This window comes from Podarcis melisellensis (assembly GCF_964234715.1).
Source record: "Podarcis melisellensis genome assembly, chromosome: 10".
In the NCBI taxonomy this organism is placed as follows: Eukaryota; Metazoa; Chordata; class Lepidosauria; order Squamata; family Lacertidae; genus Podarcis; species Podarcis melisellensis.
Genome location: NC_138542.1, coordinates 15,729,396 through 15,753,686, shown reverse-complemented (window position 1 = coordinate 15,753,686; position 24,291 = coordinate 15,729,396). Strand labels below are relative to the sequence as shown.

At 42.2% G+C, this 24,291-nt stretch overlaps 1 protein-coding gene across 5 annotated transcripts in view; it reads left to right on the top strand.

The window, feature by feature from the left end:
• The window catches only part of GRAMD4 (GRAM domain containing 4), a 110,404-nt gene extending 108,568 nt beyond the window's left edge, over positions 1-1,836 (top strand). For all 5 annotated transcript variants that reach the window (XM_081929144.1, XM_081929145.1, XM_081929143.1 and 2 more), the window contains one exon: positions 1,659-1,836. In XM_081929144.1, coding sequence (XP_081785270.1) covers positions 1,659-1,760 — 102 coding nt within the window. In that variant the 3' untranslated portion in view covers positions 1,761-1,836. The remainder of the gene's footprint in view (positions 1-1,658) is intronic.
• The last annotated feature ends 22,455 nt before the right edge of the window (positions 1,837-24,291 follow it).

Below are 24,291 nucleotides of genomic sequence, written 5' to 3'. Positions count from 1 at the left end.
TTGAGCCACACAGATTCCTTTACTAAACTTTTTTTTAAAAAGTTGTTGCAAGCATCTGTGCTGCAATTTGCAACGAAAGGGAATTTAGTCATTAGTCATTTCAGGGAAAGCGAAAACGTTTCGGGTCCTTTTTTAGCTTGCATATGCATGGGCCGTCTTAACAAAAATCCACCACAGCGAGTGTTTTAGAGCAGAAAGGGAATAGCGAGTCACGTTCTTTGTCAGTAGTAATGGAAAGAGTATGGTGATTTGGGGAAGTTAATGATGAGAAACGTATTTAGTGAAGGTGTTTGGTAAGAATGACTTGAACGTAACCTGAGAATAAGTCCCATTGAATTCAGTGAGACTTCTTCTTTCCCCCAATTATAGTTTATTAAATTTTCAAAAAACAACAATACACAAATACACTCCAATGCATATTATTGTTTCTTTTATTTTGTTGACTTCCCCTGATTTTCATGGTAGTTTTTTTTTTTAATTTCTCCCCCTTGCTGCACCCTATTATTTCTCTCTTATAGCATAATAACAATACAGTTGTACCTTGGAAGTCGTACCTTGGAAGCTTAGTTCCCAAACATTTTGGCTCCTGAATGTCGCAAACCTGGAAGTGACTGTTCCGGTTTGCAAACTATTTTGGGAAGCCCAACGTTCGAAGGGGCTTCCACGCTTCCGATTGGCTGCAGGAGCCAATCGGATTAATCTGTTCCAGACTTTTAAAAACAACCACTAAAACAGCAATTTAACATGAATTTTACTATCTAACAAGACCATTGATCCATAAAATGTAAGCAATAATCAATATACTTTACTATAAAATACTGTATTTTTCGCTCTATAAGACGCACCTAGTTTTGGGAGCAGGAAAACAAGAAAAAAAATATTCTGAATCTCAGAAGCCAGAACAGCAAGAGGGATCACTGCGCAGCGAAAGCAGCGATCCCTCTTGCTGTTCTGGCTTCTGGGATAGCTGCGCAGCCTGCATTCGCTCCATAAGACGCACACACATTTCCCCTTACTTTTTAGGAGGGAAAAAGTGAGTCTTATAGAGAAAAAAATACGGTAAATAAGACAGTATTGTAGATGATAAAAATTAAAATTATTTTTTTTCTTATCTGCACTGATGATAGTCATTGTTTAGATGGGGTTTTTTTTAATCCATTTCCAAAGTCGCTCAATCAATCAATCAATCAGTAGCTGAACTGGGATCCTCACAGTCACAAAAACAAATTAACTGAAAAAGCCTCAAAACAAAAAATGCAAAATAAATAGCAACAACAAAAGCAGCAAACATCAGCTCCAAATATCACCTTAGAACACTGCAATCAGAAACGGAAGACTTGAATTACAATGGGAGGGGGACGCAAATTAGCAGTGGAACAGGAAACACAGGGGGACGCAAATTAGCAGCGCAACAGGAGACACTGGGGGGTGCAAAACGGAGCACGTTCGCCTTCCCAAAAACATTCGAAAACCGGAACACCTGCTTTCAGTTTTGCAGCGTTCGGGTTCCATGTTGTTTGTGAACTAAGCTGTTCAAAAACTGAGCTACCACTGTATAGGATTGCACAGTTAATTTTTACCGATGCACTAGAGATCTCCGTATTTCAGTCATTATTGTTACTGACTCTTCTGCTTTTCTCTTCCTCCCCCCCTTCAAGCCTTTGGTGTTTGGTGCCATGGTACACAGAGACGAAGCTTTCGAGACAATTTTCAACCAGTATATCAAGATAACATCTGCAGCATCCACCAGCGAAAGCTAGTAGATCACCGTGGGTTCTCCTGGGGAGACTTCTATTAATTTTACTCACTCGGTAGTGAATAAAAAGGTGGAACATCCTTCATCGGTTCTGCAATAATTTTCTTTGATGCATATGTCTTACGTTACACACAAGTGTATTTTATATACGCCTTCCATGTCTTTGTTTTTAAAAAAAGCTTTTGTAAAAAACAGAAAAATAAAAAACACGGCGAAAGTGCTATCATCACTATTAGCCTTGCACATCAAGCACTTTTAATGTTTATTTTACGGACATTAAAAAGCTTAGGAAGATCCTTGGCAAAGCTAGCTCGAGGGGCAGGCCATAGAAGCTGGCTTGCGCTACCCCGAAATCCCAGGGCGTGATGGTACAATCTCTGCAAAGGGTTCTGCGCACAGTCCAATTATTGTCGATTTCAGTAATGCCACGTAACTGGGTACAGAATGGCAGCCTGACTTTGCAAAACGTATTAACAGCGTGTTTTGGGGAGCCCTGATAAACGAATTCTGGAGAGCTTTTGATAAATATAAATAATATTATTCGAGCATATGGAATACCTGTAGTTATACGTCTGAGCAAACTTTCTTGCTAAGACCCCTGTACCTTATCAAAGAATTCCCATCTTTTGGAGTCCGTTGCGCTGAGAAATAATAATAATGTCTCACAGTGAAAGTTGGCCTGCTCTTTCATCCCCTGATAAGATAAATCAGAGGAAGCCATTGTTTTCAAAAAGAAGGCACCTTTTAGTAAAACTTGTCATTTTTGTGACAAATCTCCATTTTTAGGAACTTCATTTCCCTTGCCCCACCAAGAATAAATTGGCATTGTGCTGCCTTTACAGTTTCACTGATTTTCTACTTTCTTCTTTTAAAACGTTTGTTCTAATGAGGTGGTTTTTTTAAGTTGTGAAAATTGGTTTCCTGTAGTCCAGGCTCACTCTCTGAGGGCAGCTTTGCTCATCAAATTCACACAGCAGAATGTTTGGTCTCCCCTCTCCTCAATATAGTAGTATGTTTGGGAGTGTGGGGTGGTGTTTTTCCCCTTATGCACTAACATGCCAATTTATTTTCCATTGCTGATCGTTCTTGCCTCTTGCAGGCTTCCTCTCTGCTTTTTAATTCAATTACACTTCGGACGCGGAAGGCTTTAATCGAGATGAACTAGGAATGGACTCCCGATTTTTCAAGCGCTAACTCCATGTTATGTGCAAATGCATATATATAATGGATTACCAGTGGACCAATTTTGTTACTTTTAAACGAGCAGCTTCACAGGTTTGGAGATTGTGAGCAGAGAAGTAATTTGGGATCTTTAACCCTTTCTGCACTTGCATTTTCCATCTCATGAGCATTTCCTCGGCTGCTTACCCTGTGAGCTCCCAAGTCCTTCATCAGCAAAGGGCAAAAACGCAACTGGAACCCCAGCGGGAGGGAGAGGGTGAAGCAGTTCCGTTGGGGAAAGGATTAAGCACATACACCTCCACTTGCTCCATCCTAAAATTTGTATTCATTTTTCTTTTTAAAAAGGCAATAGGGGTTCTGGTTATTAAACAGTGCACTTGGTGCAGGAAAATGAATTTCTGTGGATTTTGTTAGGGTAGAAAACTGCTTTCTCCACATTGTTTTAGAAGGAATAAATTTGCAAGGGAAATAAGCAGTGGCAGGATTTTGCAAAACACACTTTTCTTCAACTGCAAAACTCCTCCTCTTCTCAAAGGGACTTAAACAGACTTGGAAGTTTAGTCCGGTCCTGAATCCGAAATGTCAATGCAAGATTGACAGTATTACAGTTTCACCAAGAGCAATGTTGTAAGTTTCTCGGCCCAACACGACTTCATTTTTTTTAAAAAACAGGCAATTAGCAATTTATATACTTTTTTTGAGCAAGTAGGTTGTATACCCTTTGAAACCAGTTGAAGGAACATGGGCATAACACAAGTTGGACTTTTAATCAGAATCGTAGAATATTGAGTTGTCTTTTCAACAGAAGCAGATCCCATGAAGTTCTCGTTTTTTGAAAAACAGATTATATTTTATACGGAGTGAGCTGTTTTTCTTATTTTTGTATCATTTTCAAATGTAATTTTTACCTTCACTCTGATCATGAAAGTACTGGTTCTGGTGAACCCCTCCCACTTGTGGCCGACTGAAGTATTGTTCTAGAATGTGGTTTCTTGAAGTCCTGTCCAGCTGTGATGTATTGCTAATGCCACAATCAGTCCCTTACCTTTTCAGAATAGAACAATGAAAATAAAATGCCAGTATGTCGTAGTTTTTAAATTTTAGTTTCCCCTCTTTGCTGTGATACTACTAATACAGGTTTGTTCGAAACAGTCTGCACTTTTAACAATGCAAACTTTTTTAAAAAATAAAATGCTATGGTAGTAATGTATTTTGCAATCTGCAGTGCAAAGAGGGTTCATTCCATTATCAAGTAAACGAACTGGATATTTACAGATCAAATCTGCGATAAGGTGGGCAGACATGCATATACTTCTGCAAAATCCAACTTGGCATTACACAGAAGTACTGCAAATTTAACTGCTATGTCGTGTGATAGGCCATTAGTTACAATAACCTAAAAATAACTTCGGCAGACTTGAATACCTTAACTGCTTTTTTATTTCCTATGTCCTGAAATGTTGAGCATTTGCCAGGCTATTCTGTATTGATGTAACCACTCTTAGGTTTGGTCTGAATTCATCTCCTTCCATGGGATTTGCGGTATAGTCCAACTGAATTTAGGTTCAGTAGGGCGACTGAATGTGAAGTATTATTTTTCAGCAACATTTTTTTAAAACCACTCTTCATAAATTTGCTGTATCAATATGTGTTGTTCTGACTCTATCTGTGGCTTATTGGTGAATATTTGTATTTAATTAGATAATTTCTACTCTCTTTTTTTTGGAAGTGATCCAGTTTGAGAACCTTTTTCAAGATAAAGGCGGATGAAAGCTGATCACATTTTATCTTCCCTTTCTAAAATTGCCAGAAACGGAAGTTTTATTACACGTGTTAGTTTTGCGAGGCGAAATTCGACTTCGGACGAATTATGTAGCAACGTCGCACAAAAATCCAGCAAAAACCAATTCACGATGAGTTTTGCAGACCGAGTGAGGAAGCGCTGGAGAGATAGGAACATTTACAAACCCTTAAATCAAACCAACTTGGTAGTTTATAATGAACGATGTACATTTTTGGCAGATATTTTTTTATTTCTGCTACTAATCATTAAATAGAATGGATGTGAAATAATTTTTATGTCTGAGGTTTGAGTCTATATTTTGAAGTTGTAAATATTTCATTAGCAGTGTAATTTTTGTTCAAGAGGAGACTTGTACTGTATGAGAAATTGAACTTAAAAAAATAAATTGCCCTGTACATTTTTTAAAGACACTTGTTTAAAGAAAAAAAGAAGGGGAGGGGGGGTCTTGGTATAAATTATAATTTTTATTTAAATAAAATAAACCCTAAAAATGCTTTGATGCTACCAAATGTGCCTGTTTTTCTTCAGACTACACAGACAGTTCTTTCTTTCTCTGCCTGTGTTGGAGTTGGTGTTTCTCAGCCTTTTCAAGACATTGGGAGATGAGACGCGGGGGCTTCTGGAAGTACCTGGAGTACTGTGTCCAGTTCTGGGCACCACAGTTCAAGAAGGACACTGACAAACTGGAACGTGTCCAGAGGAGGCAACCAAAATGGTCAAAGGCTTGGAAACGATGCCCTATGAGGAACGGCTAAGGGAGCTGGGCATGTTTAGCCTGGAGAAGAGGAGGTTAAGGGGTGATATGATAGCCATGTTCAAATATATAAAAGGATGTCACATAGAGGAGGGAGAAAGGTTGTTTTCTGCTGCTCCAGAGAAGCGGACACGGAGCAATGGATCCAAACTACAAGAAAGAAGATTCCACCTAAACATTAGGAAGAACTTCCTGACAGTAAGAGCTGTTCGACAGTGGAATTTGCTGCCAAGGAGTGTGGTGGAGTCTCCTTCTTTGGAGGTCTTTAAGCAGAGGCTTGGCAACCATATGTCAGGAGTGCTCTGATGGTGTTTCCTGCTTGGCAGGGGGTTGGACGCGATGGCCCTTGTGGTCTCTTCCAACTCTATGATTCTATGATTCTACTCAATCTTGTGGTTCCCCTAAAATAAATTATCAGCCATTTTTGTCACAGATGGATGCCCCGAGGTTCTCTGAACTTGGCTTCAGGGCCTGGTCTAAGGCCACACCATTCAGCCATCTTGCTGAAGCTAAGCAGCTTGGGGTCTGCTTAGTGCATGGCTGAGAGATAGCCTGGAAACTCAATGTATGAGTTCCATGATGGAAGAAAAGGATGGAAATATTTGTAATGAGCAAACAAAACACGTTTATGAACGCATTTCTACTGTCTGTCTGTGTATGTATCTCATCTGTGGGTACTAAAAAGGTAAAGGACCCCGGGAGGGTTAAGTCCAGTCAAAGGCGACGATGGAGTTGCGGTACTCATCTCGCTTTCAGGCCAAGGGATCCAGCTTTTGTCCACAGACAGCAGGAGGCCCCATTAGCTAAAGTGGTGCTTCAGGTTAAGAACAGTTTCAGGTTAAGAACGGACCTCTGGAACGAATTAAGTACTTAACCCGAGGTACCACTGTACTTTTAAAAGAAGGCGGCCCTGTTCAGGAAAGTTTTTAATGTCTGACGCTGTATTGTTTTTAATATTTGGTTGGAAGCCGCCCAGAGTGGCTGGGGAAACCCAGCCAGATGGGCGGGGTATAAATAATAAATTATTATTATTATTATTATTATTATTTGAATGTCTGAATGGTTTGGATCTGGGATATTTTAAGCACCACCTTCTCCTGTCCAAATCTGCCTGTCTACTGAGAACTTTGGAAGAGCTCTTGTGTCCCTCAACATCCCCAGAAATAGGTTTAGCAGGACCCAGGAAGAGAACCTTTTTGGTAGGCTATACAGTGGAACCTTGGTTGTCGATCGTAATCCATTCCAGAATTCCATTTCCATGTTCGAAATGGAAGCATTCACTTCTGGGTTTTTTGGCGTTTGGGTTCCGAATCGTTCGGCTTCCGAGATGTTCAAAAACCAAGGTTCCACTGTATTTTAGGCTACTACTTCCTTTTTATAAAGGTATTAGGAATGAATAGTTTTTAACAATCTATGGATTTGAGGCTGGGGCGTCATGTTTTTAGTGCTGTTTTGTTATTTCCTGCATCGCCTCAGAAATGGTACGTCCAGAAGGCTTTAGATGGCTGCCTCCTGTCATCTGCTGTGCCTTGTAAAACGAAACATGTAATATTCCCTGCAAGGTGTAGGGTTGTATATTTGCAGCCAAGCAGCTGGTTCTGTGGCTGACAGTGATTGCAGCTGCTGACAAGCCTTGGAAGAAAAGCATCTTAGAACTCGATAGATTGACTTGAAGGATCCTAAATCGACGAGATCAGAGATTTATAGAAGATTGGGAAAAGTTTACAGAATATATGCATAAATTAAGTGATAATCAAATAACGTTTGTAAGCTTTAATGAAGCTCTGTAAGAAGAAATGTTAGAATATGAGTAAAACTAAGAAATAATTTATAAAAACAATTGAAGAAAGGCTTTAGAAATGTAAGAAATTAAGAAGGGAAGGAGTATCAGGCAAGTTGAGGGATATAAAAAAGATGTATGATTTGTATAAATTTTGTATTGGAAAAATTGAATAAAAATAATTTATAAAAGAAGAAAAAGAAAAGCATCTTTGCTCTAATTAAAATGTACAGAAGCAAATGACAGCTACCCAACAGCTCTGGCCGACGCTGTAAAGCCAAAAGCTTATTTCATTGGACTTTAAATAAAAAGTGTCCAAATGGACAGTGTTTTTCTATTTAGCCCCGGGGAGAAGGAAAATTGTTGCAGCAAAATACACGTGGAGCGTAATCTGGCAGGACATTTTCCTGTACAAGATCTCTGGGAATGAATGGGAACTGTACAAGCGTGTTGTTACCCTTTCATGCAGCTCAACAAGCCTTGTGCCAGAAAAAGCTCCTGTGTGAGTTTATATTTTGGCTTGTCAATCGAATAATCCCACTATATTTCAGTAAGACTACTCGAGATAAATGCATGCACCTTGGTTCTCAAACTTAATCCGTTCCATAAGTCCGTTCCAAAACCAAAGCGTTCCAAAAAACAAGGGACGCTTTCCCATAGAAAGTAATGCAAAACAGATGAATCCATTCCAGACTTTTAAAAACAACCCCTAAAACAGCAATTCAACATAAAATTTACTATCTAACGATACCATTGATCCATAAAATGTAAGCAATAATCAATGTATTGTATTATATAATTAAGACAGTGTTGTAGATGATAAAAATTAAAATTATTATTATTATTTACCTGCACTGATGATAGTCATTGTTTGGATGGGGGGCTTTTATCCATTTCTGCAGTCACACAATCAATGAATGAATCAATCAATCAATAGCTGAACTGGGTTCCACACAGTCACAAAAACAAATTAACAGGAAAAGCCTCAAAAACAAAAACGCAAAATAAAGAGCAAAAACAAAAGTGCCAAACTTAATCTGTTCCGGAAGTCCGTTTGACTTCCAAAATATTCAAAAACCAAGGTTCAGCTTCTGACTGGTGCAAGCACCCCAGAAATAATAGCCAACAGCCGCATTTAAGTGGTGCAGGCATCGCGCGTTTTTGAACATTCCGAAAAACGTTCAAAAACTGGAACACTTACTTCCAGGGTTTCATAGAATAGAATCATAGAGTCGGAAGAGACCACAAGGGCCATCGAGTCCAACCCCCTGCCAAGCAGGAAACACCATCAGAGCACTCCTGACATATGGTTGTCAAGCCTCTGCTTAAAGACCTCCAAAGAAGGAGACTCCACCACACTCCTTGGCAGCAAATTCCACTGTCGAACAGCTCTTACTGTCAGGAAGTTCTTCCTAATGTTTAGGTGGAATCTTCTTTCTTGTAGTTTGGATCCATTGCTCCGTGTCCGCTTCTCTGGAGCAGCAGAAAACAACCTTTCTCCCTCCTCTATGTGACATCCTTTGATATACAGTATTTGAACATGGCTATCATATCACCTGTTAACCTCCTCTTCTCCAGGCTAAACATGCCCAGCTCCCTTAGCCGTTCCTCATAAGGCATCGTTTCCAGGCCTTTGACCATTTTGGTTGCCCTCCTCTGGACACGTCTCCAGAACCAGGAGAATCTGGAGCCGAGACAGAACTCTTGCTTGGTTGAATTGAAGCAGGTCAAACTGCTTTCTGAATCACCAAAAACCACCAAGGCTTTGCAGGTGTCTAAATTCTTAAGGATGACTCATGCACCTGCAAGTCATTTCAACTCATAATGCAGAGCCTAGGAGATAATGGATAGCTCAGTTGGTAGAGCATAAGACTCTTAATATCAGGGTCAAGAGTTCGAGCCCCACACTGGGTAACTGATCTGTTGAAAACACAACTTGGAAAAAGAGGCAATACACGTATTTGGAGATAATACAGAGCCTATAGCTCCTTCCCAGGGCAACAGAGCGATTTGTGAGCAACGTGATGAGATTACAGGAAACATGGCTTGCAGGTTGTAACAGAGCAACAAGCCCTGCTCCTGCACAACCTCTTGTGTGTTGCACTTGAGCCTGCATGAGTGAAGCAGCCATGATCATCCCGCAAGTATACAACTGACTGCAGGTGGTAGACGCTGCATTTATTCTACGGTGTTCAAACTATGGAAACTTGAATGAACTCCTGGGATTAGGAAAATATTTGCCCTTAGAAACAGAGCCAAGCCGAGCAAATGTCCTGATCCCCTGACCTACCTGGCAGACAGACAAAGTTACAAGTGCAGAGGCCAGTCTACAATAGGAAAGTCCAAAGATCAGGAAACACATTCCAGGGTCAGTCCAAGTGAGTCAAGTTAGAAGTTCAGCAGTCAGGATACAGTCCAGAGTCAATCTTGAAGTAGATAGATGATGGTAGGTAGATAGACCTACCTACCTACCTACCTATCATTTTTATTTGGTTTTACAAATACAAAGTTATACACACACAAAAATGAAAACCATATCCATATAAAGAGATTTCTCCAAATCTCAGGACCATAGCTGTCAACTTTTCCCTTTTTAAAGAGAAATTCTCTTATTCCGAATAGGATTCCTCGCAAGAAAAGGGAAAAGTTGACAGCTATGCTCAGGACTTCCTCCCACCCCTTTCATGGAGTCCCATTTTAAACATATTGCTGCATATTCTTCTATACTCCAATTTTTATATCAAATATTAAAAGTTTTCCTAAAGAGGGCTGCCTTCAGATGTCTTCTAAAAGTCTGGTAGTTGTTGTTCTTTTTGACATCTAGTGAGAGGGCATTCCACAGGGCAGGTGCCACTACTGAGAAGGCCCTCTGCCTGGTTCCCTGTAACTTGGCTTCTCGCAGTGAGGGAACCGCAGTGAGGGAACCGCCAGAAGGCCCTCGGCGCTGGACCTCATTGTCCGGGTAGAACGATGGGGGTAGACCATCTTGAATTGCCCAGAAGTGCAGAACCAGGGCACCTGTTTTCAAGGAATCCTGGATTGGCCCAAGAGCAGCTTCAGGAATGCTTCTTGAATGCTTTGGCTCCTGAAAAAAAATTGGCTCCCAAATGATTGAAATCCGGAACTGAGTGTTCTGGTTTTTGAACGTTCTTTTGGAAAACGAATGTCCGATGGGGCTTCTGCAGCTTCTGATTGGCTGCAGGAAGCTCCTGCAGCCAATCAGAAGCTACGTTTTGGTTTTCGAACGCTTTGGAAGTCGAATGGACTTCCGGAATGGATTCCCTTTGACTTTCATGGTAAGACGGTACTCTAACCATTGAAGTTGTCAATGGGTGCATAGAAAGGCTCATGATGAGCCCTTTGGCTCTGGTGAGAACAATTGTGGCTTATTTGTGTTCAGGGCCAGCCCTCCACTTAGGCAAAGTGAGATCAGGTGGCAGATGTTATGGGGTGAGGAGCAGACCGAGCTGTGTGTGCCACACAATCTGCCCTGCACCTCCTAGGCTAACCTGCTGCCCTCTAGTGCAGTGTTTCCCAACCTTGGGTCTCCAGCTGCTTTTGGATTACAACTCCCATCATCCCTAGTGTGAGAAGTTACTTACGTGGACTTACAATGAGACAAGGAGACACCGAGATAAGGTCTATTACTTCCCTTTTATTATAACGCGTTTGCAAAGGCGGGCTCCTCGTCCCAGGGTGGTACGAAGAGCCCCGAACAATGGACGGGCAAGAGTATATATCCCTATTGCTGCCGCCCCTCATTCGAGGCTTGGCTTACAATCTACCTAATCATCATAAGACATGGTACTAATACATCAACCATTCTACACTCTCTAAACCTAACCTTATCTTGTCGACGTGGCTCCCCTGCAGCCGAACCCAACGCTGGAATTTACAACAGCCCAACGCTGGAATTTACAACTGAGTTCGAGGCACACCTTGTTTTACTCCTTCTCACAATCCCCCCTCTTTTTGTATCTTGTCTCGAACTCACATAATAATTCTTGGGCTGCTATTTCTGCTTCCTCATCTGATGTGGGTACTGAGGCATATTGCATCTTCATGAAATAAGTGGATACCTTCCGTTCCGCTAGGAGGGACAAAGAATTATTGATGGTTCTAACAAAGATTGGCAGAACGCATGGAAGTAGTACGCATCCTGCCGCAATTAACCCAATTAGGGCCACTATGGCCTGCAGACCAGGTAATTTAGGGAACCATGAACCAAACATATCCTTAAGGTTGCCAATACACATGAGCCGACCCAATTTAAAGGTAACCTATTGTAAGCATAGCTCTCACAAGCCCAGTAAAACCCATCGGGGGTTGTCCATTCTAGCATTCTGTTCTCCGGATCTAGGAGAAAGCTCATATTGGTAATATTTCCGAGGGGAGAGGGCCAAGTTTTATTATTATTCCCTTGACTCCACCACTGTTTGTCCTCCCATTGTCCTATACAAGGGAGTGTCCCCACATGCGTTCCATTTATTCGGCTGGTGTTCCTGGTGAAGCATTCTGTCCCAACTAGGTGATTAGAGATTTGCCATACCTCGTTACCCAAATGCTTATAAGTGTAATTGTTTTGTGTTTTATATACCTCCGTATAGTTTACTTCATGAGCCACCCATGGCCACTGATCCCCCATATTTGTTCCTCCACATACAAAACAATTTTTCACCGTTAATTCCTTGGCTATAGTCTCAGCTAAACTCAGGAACATATTATGGGCTTTAGGGGGTAGGGGAAGGGTATTTAAATGCTGTACTTCTTCCTCAAAATCTTCGAATACTGATATGGGTTGTCTTGTTACCTTAGTTGTGTGTATTTGTATGATGAGATATCCATAAGGATCTTTTCCAGTCCCATCAATGCCTATACCTATGTGCACAAATTTAGGTGAAGTAGAAGGTCTCTCGCTCGCCCATAGACATACTGGGTTGCATTTTCCTGTGGAGCAGTCGGTGGAGGCAGCTCCCCTAGTGAGATTTATTCCCTCAGGGCCTCTATAGGTGGGCTGCTTATTAACTCCCTCTGTGTACCGATAATTATATACCCCGGCCCCAGCCCCCACGTTGCTTCCTTTTATTCTCTGGAAAAGGTACTTTTTTTCCTGTAAATATGATTGTTCCCATCCACGATTTCCACACCAGACCCCTGCCCCTCCATTTGGGCCCTGTCCTTTATCTATTGCGATACAAGCATCGAAACAGACCATAATCCTGCCCTCTCCCCTTGTTGTATTATGTGCTATATAACCCTGTCGGTTTTGGGCCAAGGAAAACATACTTCTCCCCTCACCAGCTTGATTAGCGGTTCCGCCCTTATATCCGTAAACATATATACTGGAAGTTATGGGTCCCACCGCCAGGGGTTCATAGCATTCCGTCTTATTTCCTTTTACCTTACATCTATAATATTGAGTTTGGTTGTGAACACAAGGATCTAACTGTTGAACACATTCTGGGGCTATATTATAATACATTAGGGTCTGTGTGATTTTATTGCCTGTTCGGGTTGTCTGGATGCATTCGGTGCACTGGGGTTCCGATTGGGTTGCCCATGAAGTGGCCCATCCTATTAATACTATTCCTAATACTTGCCAGTTACCTTTCATGTGTGGGGTTCAAATAGATTAAAGCTTGCCTCACCGTTGGGGTTTCTGCTAATTGGCACGTTACCTCCCCTCCTAATTTCACTTCACAATATTGGAGTATAACGTCCTCTATAAAGATGATGCTGCACCTTTCAGTACAATGCACACACTGCACACACCCTTCGCAATGTTGACAGCAACAGCACTCGAAAAAACACACACAGGTACAAAACAAACACATCACAGTCTAGGTGCGCCCTTCTGGATCCCGGTTCCTGATTTGGTAAGCGTAACTTTCAGCGGATTATTTGGACTAGTCACTGCTGTCCAATTTTCAGGTGGAGCTCTTTTCACCCGGTGGTAATGGGTCCATCCATGCTCTCTGGTCCGTACTGCTGATTCGGTTGTGAGCAGGACCTGGTATGGGCCTTCCCAACTCGGGCTGAGTTTCTCCGTCCGCCAAGCCTTTATCAGGACCAGGTCTCCGGGCTGAAAGGTGTGCTGTTGCTCCAGGAGCGGGGGCCGCTGTGCTAGTATGCCTTGTCTGTGGAAAGATAACAGAGACTGGGACAGTGACTGCAAATATTTCCTGATAAACTGATCCCTGAACTCGATTTGAGGGTTTCCTAACACTGCCAGATATGGGTGACCCATCATCATCTCAAAAGGGGACAGACCGGTGTCTTTTCGGGGAGCCACCCTCATCCTTAATAGTGCCAAAGGGAGATTTTTCGTCCAAGGCAGCCCATTTTCAAGATATAACTTAGTCAAATGTTTTTTATTTCCCCATTCGCCCGTTCCACTTTTCCGCTACTCTCAGGGTGCCAGGGCGTGTGGAAACTCCACATGATCCCCACAGCTCTCATTACCTCCTGCATTGCTTTTTGGGTGAAATGAGTTCCCCTATCAGAGTCTATGACTTCTATTATTCCATACCGAGGAAGAATGTGTTCCAGAATGGCTTTGCTAACCACCTGAGCTGTGGCCCTACGGCTAGGGAAGGCCTCAATCCAACCTGTCAAATGATCTTTAAATATCAACAAATACTTCTGCCCCCCCCTTTCTGGCAGTTCGGTAAAATCTACTTGTACTCTCTGGAAGGGCCATACCGCTAGAGGCCGCCCACCCCTTTCAGTTTTCCTTGCCCGGGCTTTGTTAACCTTTTGACATATCAGACACTTCCATGCGATGGCGTGCGCCATCGGCCACATGTCTCTACTCCAATACACTGACTTCACCAAATTCACCATTCCCTCCGTGCCTAAATGACTTCCTTCATGTATTTTCTCCAATATATTCAACATAGTTGATTTTGGAAGGACCATTTGCTTTTCCGGAGTCTCCCAACTTTCTCCTTTTCTTTCCCATCCCTCCTTTTCCATCTATTCTTTCTCCTTTTGAGTGAACACTAAATCTTTTACATCCTGCGGGTCAATCACAGGTACTTGCAGGACACATTGTTTAAATATTTCCTTCCTTGGTTCCCCCTCCGCCGCTTCTCGCGCTCGGAGATCAGCCCATGCATTTCCCTGTTCCTCCGAGCTGTGTCCTTTGGTGTGGGCGAGGATGTGCACAATGCCTATCTTCCGAGGTCCCATCAGGGATTCTAGTAGCCGCTCGAGTAAAGCAACGTGTTCAATTTGTTTCCCATCCGCCTTTATGAAGCCCCTTTCTCTCCAGGTCCGACCGAAAGTATGCACCACTCCCCATGCATATCTTGAGTCAGTCCAGATTGTCACATCTAACCCGGTTGCCAATTCCAGGGCTCGGGTTAGCGCCATTACTTCACATTTCTGGGCTGACCACGTGCTAGGGAGGGCCCCACTCTCTATCGTCTCCCCGTCTTCCTTGACCACTGCGTATCCCGACCTTCTTTTTCCTTCCCTCACATAACTAGATCCATCTACGAACCATCTTTCCCCTTCCGTTAGAGGTACCTCGCTTAGATCTTCCCTAACTTTGGCCATTAATTCTATATCTTTAAGGCAATCATGCTCCTCTAGTTCCCATTCTTGCCGCTCCCCTCTTAGGAATTCCGCTGGATTCAAATTTCTATCTGTCCCTATGGTTATATCATTTCCAGTTCTGAGTATCCCTTCATATTGCATTAGGCGCCTGTCCGTCATCCAGGTGGGTGCAGCACCTGTCAGTACTGCGCCTATCTGATGAGGGCTGTGCACTATCAGTGCTCCCCCAAAGGTCAATTTCCTGCTTTCCAATACTAATTCGGCCGCTGCAGCCACCGCTTGAATGCACGCCGGCCATCCTCTAACCACTGGTTCTAAGGTTGCGCTTAGATAAGCTACTGGCTGATATCGCCCCCCTCTTTTCTGAGCCAGGACTCCTACTGCCGTCTGAGCAGCCACTGTCACATACAAGTGGAACGGCTGCTGTAGATTTGGCAGGGCCAGAGCCGGACTAGTTATTAAAGTTTTCTTAATTTCTTCCCACCTGGCCTTATCTTCCTCGTCCCATTGCACCTCCTCTTGTTTTCCTGTCAGTTTCCTATTCAAAAACTGAGTCAACTTTGAATACTGATCTATCCACAATCTGCAATATCCCAATAATCCTAACATTCTTCTTACATCAGTTTTATCTTTAGGTGGTCGTAGTTCCATGATCCCTTTGACTCTATCTGGGTCTAATTGCCTTATCATCCCAAGCCAACAAAACCTGTCCCAAAGGACTATTTGGATCTATGGGGTCCTTGGTCCCATTACTGGGGCCCCTTCTACATGTACTTTGACTCTTTCCCATACTCTATTATGTCTCTTTTTCGTTCACTCACACAATCGCGCGGAATCGCCTGGCCGTTTCCCTCGCGGGAGAACGGAACCGCAAGCTAATCCTCCCGCCGGGGTCCCAGGCCCCCCAGTCCACACTCACGCGTCCGTTTGGAACCTCTCTTTCATACAGAGACCACACACCAACAACACCCAATATTCCCCCTCCCAGGGATATATTACCAAGATACTCACCCCCTTCAGTCTAGTGCCTCCTTCTCGGTGGCTGGTAAACTGGCAGGCGTCCCTGCAGGGCGAGGCAGTCCCCGACTGCGGCGGTCCCAGACCACCAGTCTTTCAGAATATCTTAAGTCGGTTCTCCGTCCTTCCAGCTCCCGGAACCTGTCACCGCGGGCCCTGAGCAACAGATCTCTCCGAAAGTCGGAGTGCCGGCTGATCCGTTCCCCAGCCCCCGCCGAGCAGGTCGTCGAGAGCCCCACGTCGTTGGGCGCCAAAAATTGTGAGAAGTTACTTACGTGGACTTACAATGAGACAAGGAGACACCGAGATAAGGTCTATTACTTCCCTTTTATTATAACGCGTTTGCAAAGGCGGGCTCCTCGTCCCAGGGTGGTACGAAGAGCCCCGAACAATGGACGGGCAAGAGTATATATCCCTATTGCTGCCGCCCCTCATTCGAGGCTTGGCTTACAATCTACCTAATCATCATAAGACATGGTACTAATACATCAACCATTCTACACTCTCTAAACCTAACCTTATCTTGTCGACGTGGCTCCCCTGCAGCCGAACCCAACGCTGGAATTTACAACAGCCCAACGCTGGAATTTACAACTGAGTTCGAGGCACACCTTGTTTTACTCCTTCTCACACTAGCTAGCAGGACCAGTGGTCATGGATGATGGGAGTTGTAGTCCAAAAGCAGCTGGAGACCCAAGGTTGGGAAACATGGCTCTAGTGTGCTGGAGGATGCTTCAGCATTTTCAGTGCTGAAGTAAGATTCAAGTGCCTCTCTGCTTGGTTTCTGCACGTGAAATGGGGAGGTTGGAGCAGGCAGCAAACTGTAGAAGCCCAATTTCTGTGGGTCAGGATTGGGTGGTGTCATTTTCATAATGCAATGCTATCCTCTTAGCTCCAGAAATGGATAGAAATGATCTGGGAACTGCAGCCAAAGAGATTCTTAAGCTGTTCCCTCACTGCGAGAGGCGAGGTTGCAGGGAACCAGGCAGAGGGCCTTCTCGGTGGTGGCGCCAGACCTGTGTGAAATGCCCTCCTATTAGATGTCAAGGAAATAAACAACTCTCTGATTTTTAGAGGACACCTGAAGGCAGCCCTCTTTAGGGAAGCTTTTACTGTTTGATGTTTTATTTTGTTTTTGATATTCTGTTGAGAGCTGCTCAGAGTGGCTGGGGAAGCCCAGCCAGATTGGCAGAGTATAAATCAAATTATTGTTATTATAGAATAGGCCATCCCTATTTTCACTGGAGAAATGTTGGAGGATTATTATTATTTTAGTCCCAATGAGGGCATTGGCTTAGAAGTGCGTTGAAGTCGAGAAGGTAATGGAAGCGAGAATGTCTAGCTGGAACCATGGCACAAGTGCAGATATGTAGAATATCAGGCTGTGGGAGAAAATGCAAAATACTGTTCCTTTGAAAAGGGCAAAGACTGGATTTTAACAAGCCTCATATCCACTGGGAAAGGATTGAAATTGGAGGTGATTTTCGTTCTTTGGACAAAGGCAGTAGATGAAAAAGTACTGTCTCTAAAGCAGAGGGCTTGGTGAATTATCTCTAGTTTGACGGAGTGAGTCAGTGAATAGTGATGGCTCTCTGCACTCACACATAGGGGGGGGTTATACTTTAGTGTGCATGAATGAAAGCTCATGAGAGCTTTGAACTAGATTCACCACCTCCGAAACACCCCCGTTCTCCTGGCATAATGAGCTTATATACCTAAAATCACAAAATATGGCAATGCCAAGCTGACTTAAGTTTTTGTTTCTATTTGTTTGTTTTGTTTTTTACTGCTACCTATTAATAAATTTCCAGTAGTGATGTATGGAAGTGAGAGCTGGACGATAAAGAAGGCTGATCGCCGAAGAATTGACGCTTTTGAATTATGGCGCTGGAGGAGACTCTTGAGAGTCCCGTGGACTGCAAGAAGATCAAACCGATCCATTCTGAAGGAAATCAGCCCTGAGTGCTCACTGGAAGGACAGATCCTGAAGCTGAGGCTCCAATACTTTGGCCACCTCATGAGAAGAGAAGACTCCCTGGAAAAGACCCTGATGTTGGGAAAGATGGAGGGCACAAGGAGAAGGGGACGACAGAGGACGAGATGGTTAGACAGTGTTCTCGAAGCTACCAGCATGAGTTTGACCAAACTGCGGGAGGCAGTGGAAGACAGGAGTGCCTGGCGTGCTCTGGTCCATGCGGTCACGAAGAGTCGGACACGACTAAACGACTAAACAACAACAACATTAATAATTTTATTGTTTATTTAACATAATTGTTGCAAAATATAAGCAAAATATTGCACATACATACATATATATATTTCAAATAAGCACATATATATGAAAAAAGGAACAAAAGAGAGAAAAATAAGAAAAGAAAAAAGAAGAAAAAAATAGAGAAAAAAAGAAGAAAAGTTGGAAGAATTTCTCCCAAGTTTATTCTACAAATATCTCAATATGAAAATAATAATAAAATTTCATTGATTGACTTCCATCGCTTACACTGCACTTCCTATATACATTTTAAGCAAGATTGTATCTGTTATTCCGTATTTCCGCCATACAATCTCACACAATATTCTAATCAATAAGTTTTCTAAATCTCTCATAAATCTATTCTAAATGCAAATAATACCTTACATTTAATCCTTGTCTACATAAATACTCATTTAAGCATTTCCATTGTTTCTGGATTATTTTTGGGGGGTTTTATCTTATCAAATCAGTCAACTTTGCTAATTCCAAGTATTCACATAATTTATTCAACCATTCTTCTTTGGTTGGAATATAATTTCCTTTCCAACTATTGGCTATCAACATTCCCGCTGCTGTTGTCGCGTATAAGAAAATATTAATTTTGTCATTTAGGATGTTTCCATTCAACATTTTTCTTTCTAGAATCCTCCCATCCAAACAATGTAGCGTCACCCTTTTTATATATAGTTCAGGAGGGACGAGCTACTTTTTGTTTTGTTTTTAAGAAGGAAAATAAAGATCTAAGAACAGATCGGATGACTTTGTTATACGCCACACTGGGAACAATTCTTAGCTCACTTCTGGGTGGCGGTTAATAATTTTCTCTGATGTCTCATTGGGGGAGATCGGCACCTGAAAAACTAAACGAGCTCCTTCTTCCATTTATCTGAGCAAGCCTGGGAGGCTGAAAGCATTTGTTCTTGCTACCCCTCTGCTAGTAATGAAAAAATATAGACGTGAATTTCACAGAGAGCTCCAGAAATGATCACCGGCGCACACAGCTGCTTAATTGCCTAGCTATTAATGTGAAATATTAGTCTAATAGCTCTTCTTGTGATAGAGAATCTTGACATAAGCTGAAATGAACTCTTTTAAAATGAGCAACAATTGCTTGGAAATAGCTCCCCTAAATGGAATGGATAAATAAGCCAGTACAGTGGTACCTTGGTTCTCAAACGCTTTGGTTCCCAAACGCTGAAAACCAGGAAGTAAGCGTTCCAGTTTTTGAACGTTTTTCGGAAGCTGAACATCTGATGCGGTTGTCAGCTATTGTTTCCTGGGCGCCTGCACCAATCAGAAGCCACACCTTGGTTTTTGAACATTTTGGAAGTCAAACACAGATTAAGTTTGGCGCCTTTGTCTGCTTCTGGAGAGGGGTTTGGGTAAGTTGGCCTTCAGGTCAACTTCCAGATCTGTGATGTTACAGGACTTAATGTTGCAACCAGTAATTACAGTCATACCTCGAGTTGAATGTGCTTCGGGTTGAGCGCATTCAAGTTGTGCTCTGCGGCAACGTGGAAGAAACGGAGCACATTACTTCCGGGTTTCGCCACTCGTGCATGCGCAGATGCTCAAAATGACATCACGCGCATGCGCGGTAGCGACGAAACACGACCCGCACATGCGCAGACGCGCCGTCGTGTCTTGCATTCCATTCAGGATGCGAACGGGGCTCCGGAACGGATCCCGTTCACATTCCGAGTTACCACTGTATCTGACTATAGGTCAACTTAACATCTTAACGCTATTGTGATAGTGATGTTAAGTATTGCTACCATAAAAATTTAAGATTGATGTGTGTGCTTGCGTTGGAATCTGCGAATATTACCTGAGTTATTTATTTTCTCTGCAGGAGAGGCAGTAACACTTGCCAGCTTTTCCCTCCACTACAATTCAGCCAAGAAGTTTACATTTTCAAAAAACATCCACTACAGTACTATGAACTTCTGAAACCACACACCTTTAAAACGGGATTTGATGCTGTACTGTATGTTTTTATGTGAAATTTATTTTATTTTAATGTCACGATGTCCGCTGGAGGCTTGGTACTGATTTGCTACTGCTGGAAGACAACGAGTCTCCGAGTGAGAATTCTGCACTGTTCATTCCTATTCTTTGGTTTAATGCCTAAGGCAATTGGGTGTGGTTTGTTGCTGAGCAAGAGACTTGAGGGTTCATTGGTGCCAATATGTGATTATCACAGCTTGCAGCTTGTCAAATTCCCATCGAATCTCAATGTTTTTATGTTTTTAAGCTTTGGTAGGAACAAGATCCAAGTGGCAAGCAACCAGGCTGCTAGATACATGAACTGCTCAGCTATCCTGTAAAACCAGCAGTGCAACGGGATAAAATATTCTATGTGATGTTCAAGCGCTTTACGTCTCTCAAGAAAGCAATGAGACAATTCTCCACTCAACGCTTCTAAAAAACGTTTCCACTGCAGTATTGAGCGACGTATAATCAGCTGGTCTTATGCTGGGTGTTTCCAGCGACATCACTGATGATAAGATACACAAATCCTCTTCCTGCATTTTCTTGCAGTTGGGTGAAATTTTGTACTCTACAAAATTGTATTTTTCTCTCACATTTCTGAAAGGGTTTCCCTCCGCGGCAGCCGTCCAGTGCAAAAGTGCTCCTGTGGCCTTTAGAACAAACAGTAGAAAAAAGGCAACAAGTGTGCCAATGTTCTTGTAATAATAATAATAATAATAATAATAATAATAATAATAATAATAATAATTTATTTATAGCCCACCCATCTGGCTGGGTTTCCTCAGCCACTCTGGGTGGCTCCCAATAGAATTAAAAGCACAATAAAACATCAGATATTAAAAACTTCACTAAACACGGCTGCCTATCCACGTAGCAATTTCATTTTTTGTCGTTTCTCTTCTTAAGTTTAGATGCCTGCGTGTGGTTTATTTTTTTGCTCTAAGCTCCACCTCTCCAGACCTGTGGGAAACACATCTCAGTGAAAACCAGGGGTAGCCAATATGGTTCTGTTCAGATATCATTGGACTGAAACTCCCACCATTTCTCCCCCCCCTCCATAATTTTTATTAAATTTTCTATTTTATATTTTAGAATATTCATTTAGACAACCTTAAAATATCAAGGACTTCCCTTCTTCTCTTTCCATTGTTCATTTTGCATAACATAAATCCCTGCATATTTTATACAAAACTGAATCATTCACTTTTCCATCATTACATAATTTATCTTGATGCTGCCTGTGTTTTCAAATATACACAATTTCCCTCCATATATTCAATAAACATTTCCCAATCCTCTTTAAACGTACGTTCTACTTGTTCTTTTATTCTATATGTTAGGTCCGCAAGCTGCACTTATTCCATCAGTTTAAATTGCCATTTCTTCTTTAGCTGGGACTTTGCTCATTTTCCATTTTGGGGCCTCCAAAACATGAGCCACAGTAGTGGCATACATAAATAACCTTTTTTGGCACCGGCAAATTTCCTATCCCTGAATTTCCCTTCTTCAGCAATGCTGCCCGTGGCAACCAGAGTAAGATCAGGAAATACATGAGTGATATGTAACAAAAACCAGTTGCATAGTCTGGATGAGTTTCAGTCTGGAAAAGCCTCTGGCCTCTGCAATATTGCAGCCAACCACTTGAGGGCAGTAAATGCACGAATAAACCAGCTTCGATTCTAAAATCTTAATGGACAAAGCAGAAATAACAGAAATTTCACCAGGGTTAGTAGAACCTGTAATATTAGGAATTAGAAGCAGCTGTAGTTTCCCATTATTCATTAGGATTTTTCTTTTCTTTTTAAAGAAACCACGAAGCAGCAGAACACAAACATACCTACTTAGGAGACACAACAAAGAAGTTATCCATCGCTGTTGTTCCAAGAGATGCTGAACCATCAGAGAGAAGCAAAAGCCCTTTGTTTGGAAGAAAATTGCGAAGGCCCGAACTGTAAATCTGTTTCCTTTGAAAACCTCGGCAATTTAATCAATTTCTTTTCAAATGAACTTGATGCTGTTTTGTACCATTGATTGCTTCTAATTTATATGCAGGCAAATAATCGTTTCAGCAAGGAAAGTCCCCCCCCCCCAATTTATTTCTTTCAGAACTTTTTGACACAGAGAGAAAATCCGAAGTTTTGTAATTGAGTTGCCTAAACAGAAAACTCTTGCCGTCCTGGAAAAAAAAAATGAACTGGACTCCAGTGCTAAGAGACGTTTCTCTGAGGTCATGTTGACACAGTGACTTCAATTTAACAAGCCATTAAAATGCTTTCATGTGTTCTGAGACCGGTGTTAAAAGCCTGGTTCTGACTGAAGTGGCAAACCTTTGTCTGGGATGTATCACTTTGTCTGGGAATGTTTTTCATCCAGAGATTCTCTCTATGTAGAAAACTAGATATCCGAGAGAAACGTTCTAGTAGAATACAATTCTTTTCTCCAGTATCTACTGGTATTTTTTGGTGGAGGGGAATGATTTGTGTGGAGAAGATTTTCATTATATGCTCTCATTTTATGCTCTGCTCTCAACCTGAAGTTCTTGTTAAAGGGTATTGGGAATTGTAGCTCAGTGTGTGTGAACCACAATTCTCAGGATTTGGGTGGGGGGAGAAAAGCTCTTTAAAGATCCTTAATGAATGATGTGACTTTGGGCCAAAAGTGAGATGGGAACTGTAAAGGATCTTTCTGGAATTTGAGCTGCAAGAGTTTCTCTGTTCATGGGTGTAGCCAGGAGCGGCAGCTGCCCCCCCAATCGAGTAAACCAATAAAAATGCTTAACTAAAAGTAGAAATAAACAGAATATTTGAAATGGAAATGTCCAAAGCTGAACTATGACACATCATGTGGAAGGAGAAAAAAACTCAGCAAAAAGCAGTTAAAAGAGCTGAACATAGAAGACTTGGTAAAAGAGGTGGGAATCTGTTACTCTGCCAAAAAAGATGACCTTGTACCATAGACCTGTCATTCAGTACCTTGTGGGGAGTAAAGACCTGGCTGAGGTCCACAATTAGAGGGGAGCATTTCAATGGGATATGCTTATTGAGGTGGAATCAACACGCTTTTTAAACAAACGTTTTGAAAAATACATTGAATTTGGCATAGCTCACTGTCGCCACCTAGTGTCACACTTGTACATTGCACATTGAAAACGTTTCATTTGCAGCTGTGTAGCGGTGTCCTGAGTGCACACAGGAAAGCTGCATTGGGGGGGAAAGGAGAAATTTGAGAAGGAAGTGCCGAAAAGGTTTTCAGCAAATCGAAGAAAACTTGTTTCAGTTTTGATTTTTTAAAAATAAGATGAAACTGGTGTGTTCTTTGGAATTTTGCAAGTTAACCACATGAAAGGTGCTCCCTGATGTTAATTTTTCATTTGACGTCCTAGTTTTCAAATGAGTGAAGATTTTGACGGATTTTTCCTGAGCACCTGGGGGCGGAAGAAAGTAATTTAAAACAACTGTGGTTGAGATATTTCATTCCAAATCTGCTAGACAGAACCAGGCAGAGGACGATGGCAGGTCTTGCCACCCCCAACATAAATCCTGGCTACGCCTATGTCTCTATTAATTCCATAGAGGGGAAGAGCAGACCTTCCAAGTGTCCCTGTTTTCTAGGGACAGTCCTGGATTTACAGAAGCTGACCCAATTTTTAATTTGATTCTGGAATGTCCTGCTTTCCCATAGGTCATTCCTATTTCCAACGGAGAAATGTTGGAGGGCATGGAATTATCCAACCCCCGAGCCATCTGAAGGCAGTTCTGTATAGGTAAGTTTTTAAATGTTTGATTATGTTTTTAAATGTTTGATTACGGTATGTTTTTATAATGTTGGAAGCTGCCCAGAGGGGCTGGAGCAACCCAGTCATATGGGTGGGATATGAATAGTGAAATTGTTATTATGGAATAGGACATCCCTATTTTCCTCGGCCATGATCTTCTTTTTTTGATGTTGAGCTGCAAACCATATTTTGTGCTCTCCTCTTTCACCCTCATTAAGATCATGGCCACTGGTCCCATCACTTCCTGGCAAATAGAAGGGGAAGAAATGGAGGCAGTGAGAGATTTTACTTTCTTGGGCTCCATGATCACTGCAGATGGTGACATCAGTCATGAAATTAAAAGACGCCTGCTTCTTGGGAGGAAAGCAATGACAAACCTAGACAGCATCTTAAAAAGCAAAGACATCACCTTTCCGA